Genomic DNA, 20,020 nt, shown 5'->3' with positions numbered 1-20,020 from the left:
GAGGAAGGACTTGGAAGTCCTTCCTTATTGCTGTTTTGAAAGATTGCATTTTTCCCCCTTTCTCTCTAGGGATGCATATATCTTTATAGACATTTTTGCCTTGCTGAAAAGGACTTGGAGTTGATGGTTGGTGCCAAGTTGAAAATGAGCCAACAGCAAACTCTGATCACAGATAAAACAAATTTCATACTGGCTACATTAAGCATATGGCCAACAGATCAAGAAAAGTTATTATACCTCTCTACTCAGTGCTGGTAAGGCAGCAGCTGGAACATTGTGTCTGGTTTGCCCCTCCACAGTTCAAGAAGATGGCTCAGAAGCAGAAGGCGGCCCTGTGGCAGGCCACCACGGCAGCTGGAGCCCAGAGCAACTGACTTGGACTTGATTTGAGGGGGTTGGGTTTGTTTTGTGACAAAGAGTAAGTTATGAGGCAGGGAAAGATCTAATTGCAGCCCACAACTACCTGAAGGGGAGTTACAAGAACTGTGGAGAGAAAACCTTCAGAGTTTCAGCCACCAACTTCAGCAACAACAGCCACCAACTGTGGCTTGGGACATTCAGACAGGACATCAGGAAAAACTTTTCCACTAGCAGGCTAGGTTTATCAGATGGGTGAAAGAATCTCCAAACTTGGATGTTTTCAAGACATTGCCAGGCAAAGCCATGGCTTTTTTGTGATTCTATTATACACTGCCATGTTTACAGGACATATATATATATATACAGAACAATGCAAGCTTTTTGAAGAATCTCTAGCCCTTCTTTTCCCAACCAAAGTGACTCTTTTGCAATAGAGATGTTCCCCGAAAAAAAAGACAAAGTCCCAGCAATAGAGATTAAAGGAAGAATCAGCTGATATCCACTTGTATTCCCTTACTGTAAAACCTGCAGCAGGATTCAATTTCCTATAAAGAGGCTATGTTGATCCAAGTCTACGTAGGAAGTGCAGAAAGATGGAGGTGGGGTGTATGAAAGTGTGCATACAGAAAGGACAAGATACCTTCCTTTAACTAGATGTAAATGGGATTAAATATTGTACAAATAGCTTGTGCTCCTCACAAGGATGCTAAGAGCAGGGAGAATTACCTGCTCTATCCCTCTCACACTCTTCTTGGCTTGTTTGTCACCTACTTAACCTGTGTCGAAAGTCACATTTCCTGAAACCCTGTGGACCAAAATCATCAGTGACATTGTATTTTGGAATATAGGTGGAATTTATATTAGTGCTTCTTGATGTGACATGAGTTTGGTCTGGAAATACATGGGAAATTATGCACTATAAAATAAGAATTATTCCATCCTGTTCATGGAATTGTTGTTCAGGCTGTATATTGCCTTTTCCTGTTTGTTTGTTTGTTTTCTTTTTTAAAAAATATAACAGAAATCTTCATAGAATTATAGAACCATATGATATCCTGATTCAGAAAGGGACCCACAAGGATCATTAAGTCAAACTCCTTGCTCCACACAGGACCACCCCAAGATCAGACCCGATGTCTGAGAGCATTGTCCAAACACTTCTTGAACTCCAGCAGGCTCAGTGCCGTGACCACTGCCCTGGGGAGCCTGTCCCAGTGCCCGACCACCCTCTGGGTGCAGAACCTTTCCCTAACACCCAGCCTGACCCTCCCCTGTCCCAGCTCCATGCTGTTCCCTTGGGTCCTGTTGCTGGTCACCACATGTGATGGTGCATGATATTATTTGGGGGGAGAGAAGGGGATTAGTGTAAAAGCAAACATTCTTCTGTGAGAAGAACTGGCATAGCTTGTCCCTGGGCCCAAAACAATTTATCTGAAAATGCAGGAACTAAATGAAATCCCTTTTGAGTGGGAGATCCTACCAAATATATTTCAGATCATTTTACTTGTTTTTTTGTACCACTGAACAGATGCCTATTTACCTTTCCAGGTTTGAAAACATTGGTTATACTCAGACTTTATGGAATATGAAATGACAGAAAATAAGATGGAACTTATCATTAAGAAAATTGCTAAGTGCATATATGCAGCAAGCTCTCTCTCATAACATTTAACGCATTTAACACTGTATTGAAATTAATGGAGCTTACCCATGGATTCATTAGTTGCCTGCATTTGATAGGAATGCTCCATTTATTCTAATCAAACATCTCTGTCAAAATTCCATTTCTGCTCAGAAAAGATGAAAATCCTCCATGGAAAGCAAGTGAGCTAAGTCCCAGATTTGATAGGTATGCTCCACTGACTATAAGGGAACCGGGTTTTATAACTAAATTTTCCACACAGCAGATGCTCGTGTCTCCAACCTCCCACTGCAACACAGTTTTAAGGATGCCCTTCCCTAAATGACATCAGTTTTCACCAACTTCTTCCCGTGTTTACTTTGTAATTTATATCAATCACTTACAGGCCAAGACTTCAGCTTGTGTAAATTGGCATAACACAATAGGTATCAAGTTAAAAGAGATATGTAGAGGACATGACCCACAACTTTCCTTAATCTTGCTGCTTGAATATATCTAAAAAATCTCTTTTCAATTTTCAGTGGCAGAAAGTTTAAAAAAAAAAAGTCTCACACCCCCCAGCAATGCAGACTCCTATTTGCTTTTCTCATTGAAGAAGGGCACATCTACTTTTTGAGATGGAGATAGCAGCTTGCTAGCTAGCTCTGGCTGTGCTCTGAACCAGCTGGCCTAGCACCAGCAGTAGACTAGAAGATCTCTAACAAAATCAACACAAGGTTGAATACAAAATATTGTATTTTACCTCTAAGTGGAGTTTATCAGCTTGAGCTCAAGGTTGGACTGATGAAGTTCATGGAGATGGCTTGTGTGTTTTTCAGAGCAAAATGTGGAGGCCTATGACACTTTGTAAGTAACTACACAGAAATACCTTAGTGGTCTGACTTCATCAGAAAAAAAAAAAAAAATGTTTCTAACCTCCATTCTATCTGAAAGAAAGCAATAATGACTCAGTCCTCACTGATGCAGTATATTCTCACTGCCTTCAGTAGTACTGTTCCTAGTTCTCTTCACAAGGCCGTTAGCTAACTAAAAAAAAATATAGCCAGACCATCTCATTCAATGATGCCCTGCAATAAAATAATATTATTATATATAAATAATATTATTGCAATTCTTAAAAAAAAAAAAATGAGAAAAAAAAGACAGAAAATTGAATTAAATTGGGAGATATTACATTGTTTACATCCACACACTCATGATGCAGACAGGCATATATTTGGTATCATTTACAGGAAACTGGTCATGCACGTGTCTCTACCAACCAGAGAACAAGCAGAGCTGATTTATCATACTGATATAATATCCCAGATTGCATCTGATTTACCATATTGATAAAGTATCCCAGAGTGCATCCAAAGAGGGAAATATGACTTCGATTGCTTTAAAAACAAATTATACACATGCTTTCTTCAAATGTGATGCTTCAGAAGTAGCTTTATATAATTCCTTATTCTTACTGGAGGTTTTATTGCACATTAGTATATCTTCTGTTCCTTTGTAGAAATGCACTATCATGTATCCCACGTCATGGACAATCCAGAAAATATGCAGATTCTAGCAGGTCGATGTTTAGGTGTTGTGTGCTAGGTATAGCTATTACAGCTGAATGCTGTTAATATTGTAAAGGGAAAAAATATGAAGAAGAAACTAGACATCTGGAGCATTAAGCAAAGAGTGCCAAAATAATAAGTGTTTAGTTTAGCCCCAAAAGTTACAGGTTAAGAAGCAAAACATTCCCTAACAATACAGTCCATGCAGGCCTACGTATATTTTGTTTTAACTCTGAACACAAAGGAAAATAAAAACATAGCTGACATTAGTGGCATAAGAGTCAAAACTTTTATGAATTTATTCCACTGTTCATAAGAAGTCTACAATATAACAGATTTTGACATATATTAACCCTTCCAAAACTTCACCCAGCAAAGAAGGCCTTCTAAATTTGGAATTGGTCTATGTGCTATCTATTGGATCCTATGCAGAACACAACTACTATGAGGGAAGTAATCCAGTACCTGATCATGTAATCTGTTTTACACTGGAGCTAAGTGAAGTATGCCTTAACTGTCTATGAGAACCATATTGCCTTCCCATTGTGTTACTGCGGGCAGAGAAAACGGGCAAAATTGACTTTTTGCTCCCCAACGTCCAGATGATTTAATTGCAGGATGTTCTGATGATGTAGCTTTCAGAGCTACATTTATTTGGAAAAGTTTTATTTGGAAAATTAATGAACACTAAACTGAAAGGCAGATTTTTAGGACACATATGGCATAGTAGGAAAGACAAGTGTGAGGAAAGAGAGTGAAATTTTACAAGTGAACCTATTAACCCCTAAAGCATTAACATGGAGAATGTATGTGTAGTCTGGATGATACGATGTGTCAGAACAGAGAGAATTTTTGGTGTGCGTGTATATTTTTTTAATTAAGGGTAATGAGGGGAGGGGAGATGACTCAAAGAAGAATTCAAAGAGGAGAGAGAGACAGAGAGAGAGAGAGAGAGGATGAAAATCTCTCCTGGGCCCACAGCCATCAAACCAGGTGGCAGAAACGGGTTTCTTGATGACAGGAGGGCAAACCAGACAAGGAAAGTCCTCTCCTTTCCTCAGCAAGAGGTCAGAATAGAAGACTGATGTAAGAAAGCAGATATACTACTGCTGGGGGTTTTATCAAGAGCTCACTACCCTGCTATATTGTGAAAAATGCTGTTCTCTCTCATACTCAACTTCTCCTTCACAGCTCCGCTCCCTCCCCATGTAACAGGGCCATCTTTCTGAGAGGAAGGCGATAGGGAGCACCTGTTAGCTGGTTCCTTGCCAGGACACTCAAAGATTACCCTTTGCAAGAAAGCAGGAACAAGTCAGAAGAAAAAAAGTGAACGGGGCTTAAATGTTTCACCTTGCACAAAGGAATAGTGTGGATACAAGTACTTTAGTGTATTAAGGCCCTGCACAAACCTCATACTCTTCTGCTTTCCCAAGTATAACGCTTGCTCTGGATGGAGACCAGCTAGGGCACAAACATGCTTTAACCCTGTTTGATCAAGGGAAGGAAGGACTGGAAGGGAATGCAACCTGTGGTTTTTTAATTTTTTTTCCTCCAAAGAAGACATGTTCAGTCTGGTGCTTAGAAGGCACTCACAAGCACATTCTTAGTTTGAGAGTGGAAAAATGTCATGTAATGTTTCACAGTTTGAAGGTTTTTCTTAGGCTGACAGAAAAATATTCATTACTGCAAGAGCTGGATGGAGAACAGGACCCCAGATATTGCCCCACACCTAATAGACTCCTGTTACTCCTCAGATGTTGTATATTTATGTACTACCTTTCTGATCAGAGTCTTGCCTCTAGCTACGTTCCCTTGACACATCAATATCTCCCACATGTTTTGCATGCCTACTTCCTTTCCAGCTCATCATCTTAGTGCTCTTTTTTCATTCATGGACTGGGAATTTTATTAACCGATCCATTTCCCCTGCTCAGACTTCACAACCCATTCACAACTCAAGTTCACTGCTGCAATGTTTCAAGGCTTTGCACTGTGGCTATGCCGGCTCAACAGGCAGATATCAGATTCACAGGTAAAAGTATTCAAGTGCATAGAATTTCAGGTGTTTAAGGTGGCTGCAAGACTTACACTATCTATTCTCAGGTAGACATCTCACTTAGTGATGGAAGCTTTGTCCAGATGTAATACACTAAGGAGGTGAGGAACTTACTCTTCATAGTTTATTGTTTAAATAACATAAAAATCTAAAGTGTTTGTGTGTTTGTTTGTTTGTTTGTTTTCAGAATACTACAGGAAAGTAAAATCTACTCTTAAAAACAGTTCTTGACCATGAAGTCTGGCCTAACTGTACTCAGAGCTGGACCTGGGAGGAGGCAGAGATGTTTCCCTTCTTCAGACCAGAGACCACTCTCCTTTCACCTCCCTAGTCACTTGTCCTCCTGCTGAGCCACAGACTTGGCCTGGCCTTGTGTCCCATATCCTGCATTTGTGAGGGAATCATCTCCCAGTCAAGGCCTTCCTATTTGTAAACTTCCCTGGGAACCATGGAACTAACCAAAATTATAAATGCCTTATTAAGTACTCCTTCCGTTTGATGAATGTCAATATTGCAACACTCTGGATATAATTTAAAAGCATAACAACTCTTGATTTCATTTTACATATCAAAGTCAGGTCTTCTTTTTTGCTGGTGTAAGTCTACCTACAAGTACACTTATGCTGGCAAGGAACATAGCCCATCAATTTTATATTGTATACAAGTCAAGCACTTGAAATGAGCATGAAACCTGCTAGCTAAATGGGAAGCTCACCCTTTTTCATATATTTTCAAGGTTACTCTACCACATCATCCACACAGAATATGTACAATTCCCTTCTCTTGTGTTAGTGTTCAGAGAAGAAAAAAATGGGACCTTATTCTAATCTTAAATATTGAATAACCAATGCTTAAATATTGAATAACCAATTTGTGCCAAGAAATCCTAAAGTTTGAGTTTGGTACACCACTGTACCATGAAAATTTTAAAAGCTCCCTTCCAATATGCTGCTCCTTTAGAGGTACCAAGCACCACAACATATTTACCTTCCTGTGCAGCACCACTGTAGGAAGTCACACAGAAATAAGTTGCAAAAACACCATTCATTTCCACACAGTTAATATAAACAAGTCACTATAGAATACAGATTTGTAATTGAGCCTGTAGCTGTTCTGAACATGTTTTCAGAGAGAAATACTGATGTATTTGAGTACTCCAGCATCTGGGGTGACAGTTTATCAAAAGAGAAAAGACACTACAAATTCCAAATTTGTTATTCCATATAAATGCAGTGGTTAATTAAGTTACCTTTGACAATTTCATTACCTTTCTAATCATGCTTGAGTACTATTCAAAATTTTGAATGGAGGAGGTTCACAATTGAAAATAGAGATTCATACATATATAAGCAAATTAATTACTTGAAATTACTATGTTGCAACTCTTAGGGCTGTGCCATCTATTTTTTTTAGAAATATTCAGGTACTGAAAATCCATGACAGTATTTATGAATTTCAAAAGTTTAGCAATTTGTACAAAATGTGGGGTGGCTTTCTCCCAGTTGTTTTTCTGATAAAACATTCCAGTCGTCATCACATGCCAGGAATTATGAACAAATAGCAGTTGTAGTATACAGTTGCAAACAACCCTTCCTGTAAAAATTGTTCACTCAGACTGCTTGGTGAATGCTTATGCATGTTATATACATTTACAGATGTCAACATTTACAGACGACTCACTTTTGACTTGTGAATAAAGAAACAAGACTAAATTAATCTTGTTTCCAATTCACTTAATAAAATTAAACCCCGCCAAAGTACTTCAGTTTGATTTATAAAGCTCTTAGGGTACAATTTCTGTAAGAGAGTTGCCCAAGACAATACCTCTTTCCTGCAGCATCATCACAGAAGGAGATACTACATGGCATTCTGGAGTCATTTTACCTTCTTTTTTTCAATCTATGGAAATGTTTTAAAATTATATGTGTGAATCCTATCTTTGGGAAATATGACTCAATGCCCTTAGCAAACAAATAAGCAATAAAATGAATACAAAAATATTACAGACTTTGGTAATGATATAGAAATTTACATTTGGGCACCTTGATTATCTGCTCATAGCAATGTAGTAAACCCATGTCTCAATTACAATAAAAGTTAACATCAAATGAAAAGTACTGTGTAGGCTATTGAATCTGCACAAATTGTTCTCACGGAAATGACACTAGTTGTCTTTCATGCTGTTCACAATAAACAAATTTCTTATCTGACCTGGAATCACGAGACTCTTATAGCAGTAAATATTATACTTAGTATACGTTATACAGTAGTAAATATTATTTATAAATATCTGTAATAGTAAATATTATACACGTCCTATGCATTTGTGGGATTATGACTTGAAGCACTCTGTTTATACTTGGCAACATTCTTTATGCTTATATATTATTCTACAAAGTTTGAGATCTATACCTTTGAACAGCTTACTGAAGTAAAACAAAATAGAAAGATAAAGGTCAATGAAAATATTACTTTTCTAATGCTTTCTAAAACACAATGCCAAGTATAAAAATGGCTGAGGTGTTAGATGAAAACTAATTTAGACAGTTTGTGTTTGTTCATCCTGAAATATCACTCCAAGCCTTACAAAGCACACCCAGATGACTGGTGTCTTCCTTCATACATCTACTTTCAGGTCAATACTGCTGGGAACAAATTATAAGGAGCCTTGCCAAGAGCTTATCACACAACAAACTGTCTGAAATAGCCTATAAATAAAATATTTGTAAAGGGATTCAGAGATACATAGTAAAGATTGTTATATACCTGCGGGGTGGTGGGGAACGGTAGTGGAAAGAAAGCTATTTCTTCTGGCTAAAATTTGAGATATGTGTAGAAAAACCTGGAGTGCCCACATATTTTGGTTGCCTTTCTCTAAAAATAGTTGGCATGACTGCAGGTTGATTTTAAGGTTAAGAACACTGTATTCAGGGTGACAGATCACCTTAGGACCCCATGCACAGTCCCCTGCCTGCTCCATCCCTCTGGGGCCATGCAGAAAGGTCCAGCAGCTGGGCAGGTAGACCAGGTTCAACCATTCTGTGTTCCTGGCACTATCACATCACTGTGTATGGAAACTTGGCCATCGGAGTCTAAGGAAGCACATACATCCCAAGCACCATGGGAAAGTGTAGTACATGTTTTGTCAGTTCTCCACAAGCAAAGAAAGTGTTATATTTGTGCCACTAAACACAAAAGCTACTTACCATTATTTTAAGGCAGTGGCCAAACAGTTTAGTTCAAGCAATAAAACACAATTAAAAATCTTAGAAATATTTTTTCTCTCCTCAGCCAGTGTATACAGATTTGGCAGCTGCCCTCTCAACACTCCTCTCATTGTACCTAGTAGCTGTCTGGCCTTTTCAATTTCAGCAAGTTACAAGTTTTCATACCATTAAGCCAAAAACAATACTTAGTCAGCAGCAAGAAACTATAAGGAAACTTCATTCATATGCTGAAGTACAGCACCTCATTTAGCAAAGTTGTGACAATACCTTATAAGTCTTCTTTCAGACTACATCCTATTAATAGCAATGAATTAATACCGAGCTATTAGAGAAATTGTCAAACCATTATAGAAAGAATAAAATCTCTGCTTGTACCAGTAAGAACATCTCTACTGAAGCCAATGGATCTGGCCCTTATGGCACAGGAAGCATGGCCCTCCTTATTTGTAAACTGTATGTTGTTATGCACTACTGAAAGATCTCAGACATAAACTTGCGGGTGAAGGCTGCTGTACTAATCCAGCTGGAAGAAAGAAATAAAGCAAAAACCAGAAAACACAATTGTATGCCATGTGACTAAGCCCAAATAATTCACACTTTTAGAGACTGTTGTTTACTTTTAGTTGGTTGGTTGTTGTCTTTTTTTACTTACTGCTTTATATGTTCTCTTTTGTCCAGCATGTTTTCTGATTTGTTCTCCATTAGGCCCAGTTTCAACATGCATGGAATAGATAATGTCAAAGAAATCTTCTACCACGGCTACCCGCCGTAAAGACAGCTTCTCATCTACACCTACTCCATCCTGAAAAGAAAAAAAAAGAGAAAGGAAAAAGTAAGGAGGAGAGGAGGAATAAGTAAGTGGTGATAATCATGAGACACATTCTCCTCTTTCAGCAAGGAGTTAAAGACCCTTCCTCTGAGATCTGAAGGTCACCCAGACATGTCTGTGAATGACAGAAATAGTAAGGTAAAAAAGTTGTATGATCAGAAGGATCATATGGCACTATCCCTTGCAAACAGTCCATTTTGCCAAGGCAGGGCATTTGGTTTCTTGACAGAAAGTGATCTTCCATTATTTCAAAAATGATACAAGTATCCATGCTTGTTTCTCCAAATGCACAAACAACATTCAAAGGCAGAAGCAGTCCCAGTCGTGGCATAGAAATGCATTATGTGGCTGCTAATAAGAATGCAACAGCTCTTTCATCCTCTTATTCCCCTCCCAGTAAATCTGTACCTAGCATTTCATAAAGGTATTTAATAAAAGGTTTTAATTCACAGGTGACAGAGCTGACTGTAATTATGAATACAAAGGAAGTTGTTATAAACAATTTACCCCCAGAAAACCTGCTTGAAAATATACTGCCTGAAGACATACCACAATAAGAGGAAAAGAAAGAGATATTTCTAAAATTTGTGCTTTTGTACACAAATGTCAGATTGGAATGAGTGACAGAAAAGTGAGGACATCTACCAACTGATTTCCATAACTGACAGTGCCGTGGTAGCTAAAGACTTCTAAATAGAAAGAGTCCCCAGTGGCCTGGAAATTAATCATCGCAGTTCAATTTGGACCATCCATATGAGGGTTTTTTGTTTTACAGCTGTCTATGGATTCAATTCTAATGAAGGGGAAAGAATTGGGAATCTTGCTTTTCCAGGGCAAGCAGCTATGAAGCAGGCTGTGTTTCGCAGTACAAAATGAGTTTGTGAGGAATAAAGTGAGAATGGCCAATTCATTTGCAATCCAACTCAGTCTTTGAATTTAGACCTCAGGAAGCAACAGTATCACCTAGCCTTCATGGAGAGGCTCCCATCCCATGAGCAGTCCCTAAAATTTCATTAACCATCTGCATGAAAATTCTGTGGCATCATGGCATGTTCAGGTATTAGCATCAGTAAAATTTGTTTGGTATTACCCATCGCTGTTGTGTATTATATAAAAAAAAAAAAAAAATCTTTAGAGATGGGGCAACAGATTTTTGCAGTTTTAACCTTTAGGGAAATTCACACATGATCTCTGCAGGGGGACCCATCCTCAATCATTATTCTCTCACCACCCAAAGGGCTCGGTAGGATCCCTAATGATTTCAAACGCTCTTATTATGACGACAGTGTTATCTCTCGCCACTCTCAGAACACTCAGAAGTTTATAGTGTTGATTAACTGATAAAGATTTAATCTGTTTATTACTAATGAGTTTTGTTTTAGGAAATTTCCTACGGGGGAGCTCTCTTTTTTAATTAAAGAGAAATGCATTACAACGATATTAATTTAAAACCTGAGATGCCACATCAGCAGAACTGACACATACAAACATTAAGAACACATTCAAAGAAGAACCTCAAAAAGAAAACTCTTTTTGCTGCTATTGGTGGCCATACTGTGCAGTGCTCTTTTTTCGTAGTCCCATCTGTCCCCTCACTGGACACTGAGATCCAAAGGCAGGTAGACATGATGTGGCTGTGTTCTTCAAGTTGTGTGTTCTCCTTTCAGCTGAATAAAATAATAAGCATGACTACTACTTTCAAAAATACAAGGAAATAAAATTTGCACAACCTTATGTCATGCCTTCTAATTGAAATGCCAGAAAATGAATAAAAACTTTCAAAATCTTGTCAGTTAAAGAGGGTAGGAAAAAATGATGTACACTGAGTGGAAACTCCTTCAGGGTAAGACAGAATTATTACTTAGCAACTATACTCCTAACTTCACCATAAGTATATCTGGTTGGGCCTGGGCAATGAGTAGGTCAGGCTTCACTCCACGTGGTGCTGCATAAGGTGATGAGGTAGACCCTGTTTCAGAAAACAGCGTTTAAAAGGTGCTGAACTGCTGCAAGTAAGCTGTGAAGTACATCTGGCACAATGCAATGCTCTGCAGAGACTTAAGCTTTAACTGCAGAAGCAATACACCAGATGAGTAACTTGAATGAGAATGAGATAGCTATTTACTAAGACTTTTGATATCCCAGTACTGACATCCCAGCAAAGAAAAAGCTGGGCAAATGATACAACCCCAAATCTCCATTTAAACTATAATGTCTCTGAAGTGGATGCAGTTGTATTACTTTCCTACCACGTGCCATTACACTACACTTTTATCCTGAAATTGCTATTTGATAAAGGCATTAACAAAGCAGTTCTACTTTATAAGCTGGCTTTGGGTAAAATTTTCACAGTGCCTAAGGGGACTTTTTTTTTAGCCTCAACTAAGTCTAAAAAGAGATGAATGAGGGAATACATGATAATGCTATTCAGATGTCTGAAAGGCTATGAAATGTCCACAAGGGACAGGACAAGTAATAGGCTTAGACCACGGCAAGGGAGATTTACATTACACATTAAGAAAAACTTACTATAAAAGTGGATAGTCAAGTACAGTAACAGTTTGCCTGGGGAGGTTGTGGGATCTCTGTCACAGGAGAATTTTGAGACCAGGTTAGACAAGTATCTGTCAGGGATAGTTTGAGTAAATCCTCTCTTGGATAGACCAGATATTAATTGAGTCCCTTCTTGACAACTCCATGACAGAGAAGCTCAAAGACCATGTTCAAAGCAACTTGGCTACTAACATCTCTAAGAGCGCAAGAAGGATATTTATAAATCACTGGGGTATTCTAAGGCATTTTTTTCATCATGGTAAGAGCCCAAGTCCCACTTTAAAAAATGACTTAAGGATAGAATCCTCACTGAATGTTTCTCTTCAAAAATTGGTCTCAGACTTAAATCTTTTAGGTTGACTGTCATCGCATTTGTTTTAGCCATCACAGAGGTATGCCCCTATTCTAAGTCAGTTTCCAAAGATTTCTCTTTGGTTATCAGTGTAGCAGGCACTGCCAAAATGCAACTCATCCTTGTAAGAGCTAGAATGCTTTCAGTATCTGCCAGTGAAAGTTACTTTATTTTACTCTTTGCATTGCAGGTTTTCCTTGTTTTTATTTTTATTCATTCATCTTCTTATGTGCTTAGGATACAAATAAATAGATGTTTCTTTTCCTTTTCAGCCCTAAAAATTGCATTTGCACTCTGAGATTAAAGTTGTTCGTTTGTTTCTAGTTATCGACATAAAGAATACATTTCTGGACAGAACTGAGCTTTACTGACAGTTGTTCACCTCTCACAAACTGCTAAGGATCCCTTTGAACAATGATGCTTGAGGAGAGAGTCAATTTCCTTTACTGAGGTGGAACCTGCAGGGCTAGCAAGAGTAAAGAAGAAAAAAAAGCTTGCCAGTGATGCAAATATATAAAACTCTTACTGCAAACTACAAAAACATCTATTAAATAAAAGGCCGTCATTTGGGCAGTTACTTTGCAGAGGATTTAACACAAGCCTTTAAAATTAAAGCCACCAAAACAAAAGTGCTTGTAGTTTCTTGCTTGAGAGTACCTGGCACCATCTCATGTTGAAATTTTGTGGGGGAAATAGGTTTCATAAAACATCCTCTTGTTTCATGAATGAATATAACTATTGGCATCTTTACAGTGTTTGAAAAATCTTCCTATAAACACATGATAAAAGGAAATGGAAAATAAAAGTAAAGGCTTGGTTGGTGGTTCTATAAAAATGTGCAGATCTATAAAAACCTCTTGTAAAAACATCAAAGTCAGAAGCATCTACAAATCATTAAGGGTAGATGGAAATAACAATCAAGCTAAATATTTAATTACATTACGTAAATCACATACAAATGTAAGACTCCTTTGAATGCTGCAATATTTGTGTAACATTTTTCTGACACATACCGCTTTAGATTACAGAAGAGTTAAAGCACAACCATGCCATCACACCTCTGCTGCCTAGTATCACGTTTTTCTGTCTTTCATATGCATTTTCACTGTACCCTGAGTGCACTATACATCCTTACAAAAAGTTCTGCATATAACACAGCCTCCTTGTTAGCCTATACATAATGAACTCCTGACATGATTTTATGCAGGTATTTCATTCCTTTTGGATGGAACACAGAAAAATTTTGTATCATAAGCATTAGCAGGAACCAGTAGTTTATGTATAACATAATCCTTATATATCTGTCTGCAGAAATAAGTTAAATGATCACACTGAAAATCCCATTATTTGTTACTGCCTTTATCTGCTTGCTCAGTAACTGTAAAAATATTAATATTTAAGAAGAGTGATGACCATTTAAGAATGTCTCTTGCTCCCATAGAAACGAACAAATCTATTTTCATCAGCACACTGATTTGAATTCTCAGGTTATTAGTATATCCATTCGAATATCTAACTCTCCTGTCAATGCAGCATAAATCTACAATAGATCAAAAATATTAGCACTTGCTAGCTGTTATTAAGTGGTGTAAAAATAAATAAATTGATCATTTCTATCCAGTTCCTAATGGAAGGTGTCTATAAGAGCAAAAGGGACATTTATTATTTGAAATGTATTGTTTCTGCTACTCGTTATATGATCCATTTGAACAGCTAGTCTCATCTTCTACCAGCAGATGGAGACAAGAAAAATCAAAGTTACATTAAGGCAGATGTACACTATTTCCACCTGACAAATCCTCTATCTGGAACTTTTAGAGCAATAAACCCCACAAAGAATAAGCCTAAAAGCTTGGATGTGACATTATGAAGTCAAACTTCACAGTGGAAATAAATATTAGAAATTAAAAGAATCAAGTGAAAAATGGCAAATTAATATATCATTTGAGACGAGAGACTAAAACTAAACAATAGACACAAAGTTTACAATTTTCTTCTGAACAGAAATTTTATGGAAGCTTTAGGTGAAAAAAAAAAGTCTTCTGCTGTCCTGATGGGGAAGCTTAAGAGACCCAATAAACAGTAACAGACCGAATCAATTCTGAGCAGAAGTCCCTTACTCCTTTGTCTCTCGGACTGGTCCAGATGATGGGAAAACACCAAAGCAAAATCTCTGTCAACAGACCATAACACAGGAAATGCTGAGTGCCAAATGAATGTAAAAGATCTCACTTGAAAGGACTGTCCTACTGAGAAGTTTTAGGTGAGGTCATCTTTTTGATATGAATCATTAGCTCTATTAAATTAAGCTCTAGCAATTACAGATAATGGATTGTGAAAAGCAGCTTGCCAAACAGCAAAAGGAAGGTCTGTCACCTTTATTTCCTTGAAATGTAGTAACATGGGAAAGGGAATGATTTCATGACAGACAAAGTACCTCCAGAGGTATCTTCAGAAGCCCCTTTGGCATGAACAGGATAATAACCTGCCCAATGTCTCTGAGATAAATATTTAAAGCTCTTTCCATATTGGAGATGGACAGAAACTTTTCTTTTTCCTCTGCCTTGGGAGAGTTATGGATGTACAAGCAGACACAGGTTACGCTGCAGACTACTCTTCATAGTTAAGAGATACTTCTTAACTAAAGTCTGGACGTTGTTTTGCCTCAGCACACTAACACTTGATTTTTTTATTTCTTCTTAGACTTTTAAACATTCACACCATTCTGAACAAAAATGAGTTACAAGACAGGCCACATTTGACTATTTGTTAAGTCTGTTGATCCAGGCTAACCAAACACCATGAGCGATATCTATACAAGCAAGCAGAGCAGCACAAGAGGAGCAGATCTGTAAAGCAAAGCAGTTAGAGAAGCAGATCTGTAAAGCAAAGCAGTTGATACCAAGGAGCTGATTCCATCCTGCGTGTATTTCAGGCTAGCTTTAGTCTGGTCCCTGGCTTTGGACACCCACCTCTGGTTGAAATCCAGTAGGTGCCCATGTGTTAAAAATGCCAGTTTTCTTTCACTGAAAGTATCCAGTTCATGCACTGAAAAAGCACTGGAGGTGAAACAAAGCACAGCAAGCGAGTGTGGTCAGGAGATCTGTTTCAAGTGCATGTTCCTTTTCCAAACCAAAACGCCAGTGCAGACGCAGCCACAGCTTTGTTAATATAACTAGCACTTTTCACACGTGCACACTGTGATGAACACTACCCAAATAGATGAGGAAGACATTTACATATCTAACTCAGGGCACACACTGCCCTGGTGTGACTGGGGAGAGCAGAAGAAAGGAAGAAACTGAACAAACACATATTCTGACTTGGAGGCCGTATTTGCCACGTTACTCCATCTACCTGCCTCCTATCCAGCAAATACCTTCCTGCTTAGCCTGCTGAAATGACAGATGATGCCTTCAGCACTAGATGCAGTCTTATTACAGCTTGCCTCTTTTGCTTTTCTTTGTTTTCTGACAGAGAAAGCAATTTAATGCTGTATTCGGTCTACAGAACTATCTGGAGTTGGTATATTTAATATAGGAACAATAAACCAATATGCATCATTTTTAGTGAAAAGTATGGAAAATTTTCAATGAAACCAAAGCTAGAACTATACAGAAGGAAAGGAAGAGCACATACAACACCTCCAGGAAGACTGCAGTTTGGACTTTGGGTTATTCCTAACACCGGGAGAACAAATTAACTCAGCAAATTGCATTTTTTTGTGATTAATTTGAATTTAGCTATAATTCACCAATGAATTCTTCATTTTAAAAAAGCTTATAGAAGGGAATTCCTGATCTTACATTGCTTCCAAATAGTTTGTCCAGAAGTCTATATTTAAAATGGCAAAGTGACAACTATTTCTTTTTTTTTTTAATATATAATATTTACCAGATTGTATTATTTCCTGTTCTTTGAAGGATGCTGTCCTTTTCCTAGGGGGTTAGTTTTCTATTAGAGCTAATTAAGTTTTGTCTTTGAATTTATTTATTTATTTATTTATTTATTTAATATTCATTACAGTTCGGGAAATATTCAGTAGATTTCACTTGCCCTTTTGAAACCCGCTGTTTTGTAAGCAGCTGAGAGGTAGTACACTTAACTAGGACAGTAAGGACAACCAAAGAGAGGAGGAGTGTAACATAGCCAAATATCATCTGAACTTTTTGCTTGAGCTCACATTCATGATCAAAGATTTAATGCACTTATTCCCTCTTGGTGATTCATTAGAGGACTAATGAGGAACAGAATTTTCTATAATTGTGTGATTTCTAAGAAATGGCACTTTTTAAGCTTAAAAAACAGCCAAGACTTCAGTTCTACCATCTAACATGATGAAAGTGTGTGAAAATTTGTCCTCTTACAATAATCTGTCATTCTTTGACTGAAAGTAAAACTGAACATAGAGGTAATTATTAGGATAGCTATAAAATATGATTTCTCCTTACAAAGCAACACCAAAAAAAAGTTCAAATAAGTTACTCTGGGTGGTAATTTTTTTGTATCTCTTCAGTTGTACTAAAAAAAAAATGTAAATATATCATCAGGTTAAAGCCCCAAAACAGAAGGACAGCAAGTCAGCAAAGCAGAAGTGACCGTGAATTGTACAAATGCTGAAATGACAGTCTCTTTAAACACTTTTTCATGTGCTTGTGCTCTTCATAAATTTTATGTAATAATCATATCAGCCAAACTGTAAACAGTGACTTCAAGACTTTTACAGAGGAGATAGCAATGCTAAGCTAAAAGCTTAACAAGGTAACTGCCTTCTCAGTCCTACAGGTAAGCTGGAAGGGTCAGCTGCTACTGGTGGATATTTTGAAGACAGGGGACTTCAGCTCTCCAGTCTAACAGTTCAGCACATTGCATACTAATTTCCATGAAACTTTGTTTCTAAAAGTTACTAGAAATGGCAATACATGCAAAATTTAGTTTTATTTTTGTCTTGAAGCAGTTCTTTGCATCTATATAGCACTTCTGTGAAAATTATAACAATTGTTTGTCCCAGATAAGTTTACCAGGATCACATAAAACAACTAATTCTCTTCTAATATTTTTTTGACTTTAGGGGATATTAAAATTAATGGGGTTTGGTCCTAGATTGGTCCTGTTTGATATGTTTTGTTTTTATTTTTCTAAACTACAATCTCTGGCATTGTCATCAGCTCAGCAAAAATAAATGGTAAAGATACTAACTGAATATTAACTCTTAACATTCCTTTGATGTTTCCAAAATTGCATAATTATATTTTAAAATGTGCTACAGGTATTCAAGCAGTAGGGGAATGCAATGTAGATCTATAATGCCACCTTTTTTCAGACTGATGAAATGCAACTAGTGTATGCCAAAAGTAACCTAACACTGAAGTGAAGTTTAAATGGTGAGAACTCATTACCCAAAAGTGCTGGCTCTGAAATTAAATGTGTATTTCTGAATTATATTCCAAATACTCACAATTGTGTGATACACGGATGTTCCTGGGGGAGCTTTTTTAATAAATAATGTGATATATATGTGCCAAGAGTTACATACTGTAATCAGGTTTCAGGAGGATACCACACCACAGATCAACATTGCTTAGTGACAAAACTCAAAATAATAATAATAATAAAGTGTTTTAAAAGCCTGGCTAATTTGTAAAATAGTCAAAAAAGTCAGGGGAATGAGATGGATCAGAAGACTGCTAATAGGATATAGTGTTATTGTGTCTGGACCTCTGGGTTCAACTCCAGCAAGGGCTTTTGTCCCTTAAACTTGCTTCCACCTGCTATGTACTGCAAGGAATAACCCTGGGGTGGCAGGGAGATGAAGTGTGTGACCTAATCTCTCCCATCTATGTTTCTGCAACAGCTGTTCACTTGCTTATACAAAATGAGTTCATGGTCTCAGCACAGCTCCCAGAGGACAGCTGTCTCCATCACCAAAACCACTGCTACAACAGACCATTAGGTGCCATTAATTGGTAACCTCATTAGCAACATCAGTAAAGGCACTGGGGATCAGATTTTCAGCTGCACTGGTGCTGTACAGGCAGCTTATGGTAGGGATGGATGAGAAAACATTAGCGGCTTTGCATCACCCACACAAAACCTAGGTTCTGGTACAACCCAGGTGCCGATTCAGCACGTTCATTCGCAAGGCACAGCACAGAATAAAGAGAGCTGTCCCCAGCCCCAGTGCCTAAGGGGACAGGAGCCTCCAGCATACATCGCGCTCCACACAGGGGCTGTTGCTCTGTTTGCATTGCCAGTACACTGCCCACACTGGGAGAAAGCTGCTTGCTGGTGGGGAGCACAGAGATATTTCTGAGGTGGGAATTTCCTGGAGTACAAGCTAACAGTCTCTACTGGAGGTGCCTCTAGATTTCTGCAAGGACTAATGGACAGGGATTACGAAGGGCTTGCTGTGATTACGCAGGTAACGTTACCTGATCAGGGATACGGGCCTTTGCTCACTCAGCTGTCAGGTTAGTGCAAAACTGAATTCACAGGGCTGTGCATGACACCCTATTTCTGTCTGCACAGAGTTTTAGCAGTACTGATGTTACAGCCCTGATGAGCTAGGAGCACAAGCAAGGAACTGTAGGGAGAATTAGGCTCCCACCAGGTCTGAAACAGAAGTAGCAAATGTCATGTCAGATATTGGCAATAAGTCTTCAGTGTAGCCAGCAAATGTCGTGAACAAATATCTAACAATGATTTTCAGGAAAATTCATTATGAGGGTTGCAAAAGTTATCGCTCCAAAAATGGATTTATAAAACTCTACTCCTACGTCAGACCCGAGGGAGGGCTTGTGCACTCAGAAGTGCACATCAAACTAAATTAGTTGGTAAACAGACAATATTGCTTTTTTTATAATAGTTGTTAATGTGTGTGCATTTGTGTGTGCAGATCAGATTTTACAAAATGAAATGACCTCAGCAGACTTATATGGGGCTCTATAACAACTTATTTGTAGGCTTGATCTTCAATTAAATTACTTTTGCCTAATTCTATGTTTTTTTCACTCTTACAACAACATTTTTCTCTCCTGGGTAACCTAGGCAAGAGCAGGTGCCAGATGCAAACCTTACATTTCTATGAGGAAGCACTGCTGCAGACAGATCATTTACACCAATTTTTCTCCTTTTTTTCCTCCTCCATTCCCTAACTGTAAACAAAACCTACAGCATGAAGAGGCCAATCCTTGCCAGCAGAAGCAAGTTTTGAAAAACACTGCGCAGCCATATGTTCAGCCCTGACCAGCACGATCATTAGGAGGCTGACATCTGCAGATGGAGGGTTCATATCACCATTCAGCAGAAACATGCTGCTACTGTACACTGAAGTCAATGTTAGCCAGACTTTGCTCAGGATAAATGCTCAGCACTGGCCTGCAATATCACCGTGCTGATTAATTTTTGCTACAGCGACACACACAAAATATGCATCTAAAAAGAATCTAAGG

General features: G+C 38.1%; 1 protein-coding gene across 8 annotated transcripts in view; it reads right to left on the bottom strand.

Annotated features, from left to right (window-relative positions):
- Nucleotides 1-20,020, bottom strand: part of NOL4 (nucleolar protein 4) — a 191,058-nt gene that overhangs the window by 148,775 nt on the left and 22,263 nt on the right. For 7 of the 8 annotated variants that reach the window (XM_083823471.1, XM_083823465.1, XM_083823470.1 and 4 more), the window contains exon 2: nucleotides 9,488-9,637. The exons of the other annotated variant lie outside the window; for it this stretch is intronic. In XM_083823471.1, coding sequence (XP_083679597.1) covers nucleotides 9,488-9,559 — 72 coding nt within the window. In that variant the 5' untranslated portion in view covers nucleotides 9,560-9,637. The remainder of the gene's footprint in view (nucleotides 1-9,487; nucleotides 9,638-20,020) is intronic. 8 annotated transcript variants of the gene reach the window in all.

Source organism: Anser anser, assembly GCF_964211835.1.
Source record: "Anser anser genome assembly, chromosome: 2".
Classification (NCBI taxonomy): domain Eukaryota; kingdom Metazoa; phylum Chordata; class Aves; order Anseriformes; family Anatidae; genus Anser; species Anser anser.
The sequence above is the reverse complement of the archived record's forward strand: the minus strand, read 5'-3'. Positions and strand labels throughout refer to the sequence as shown.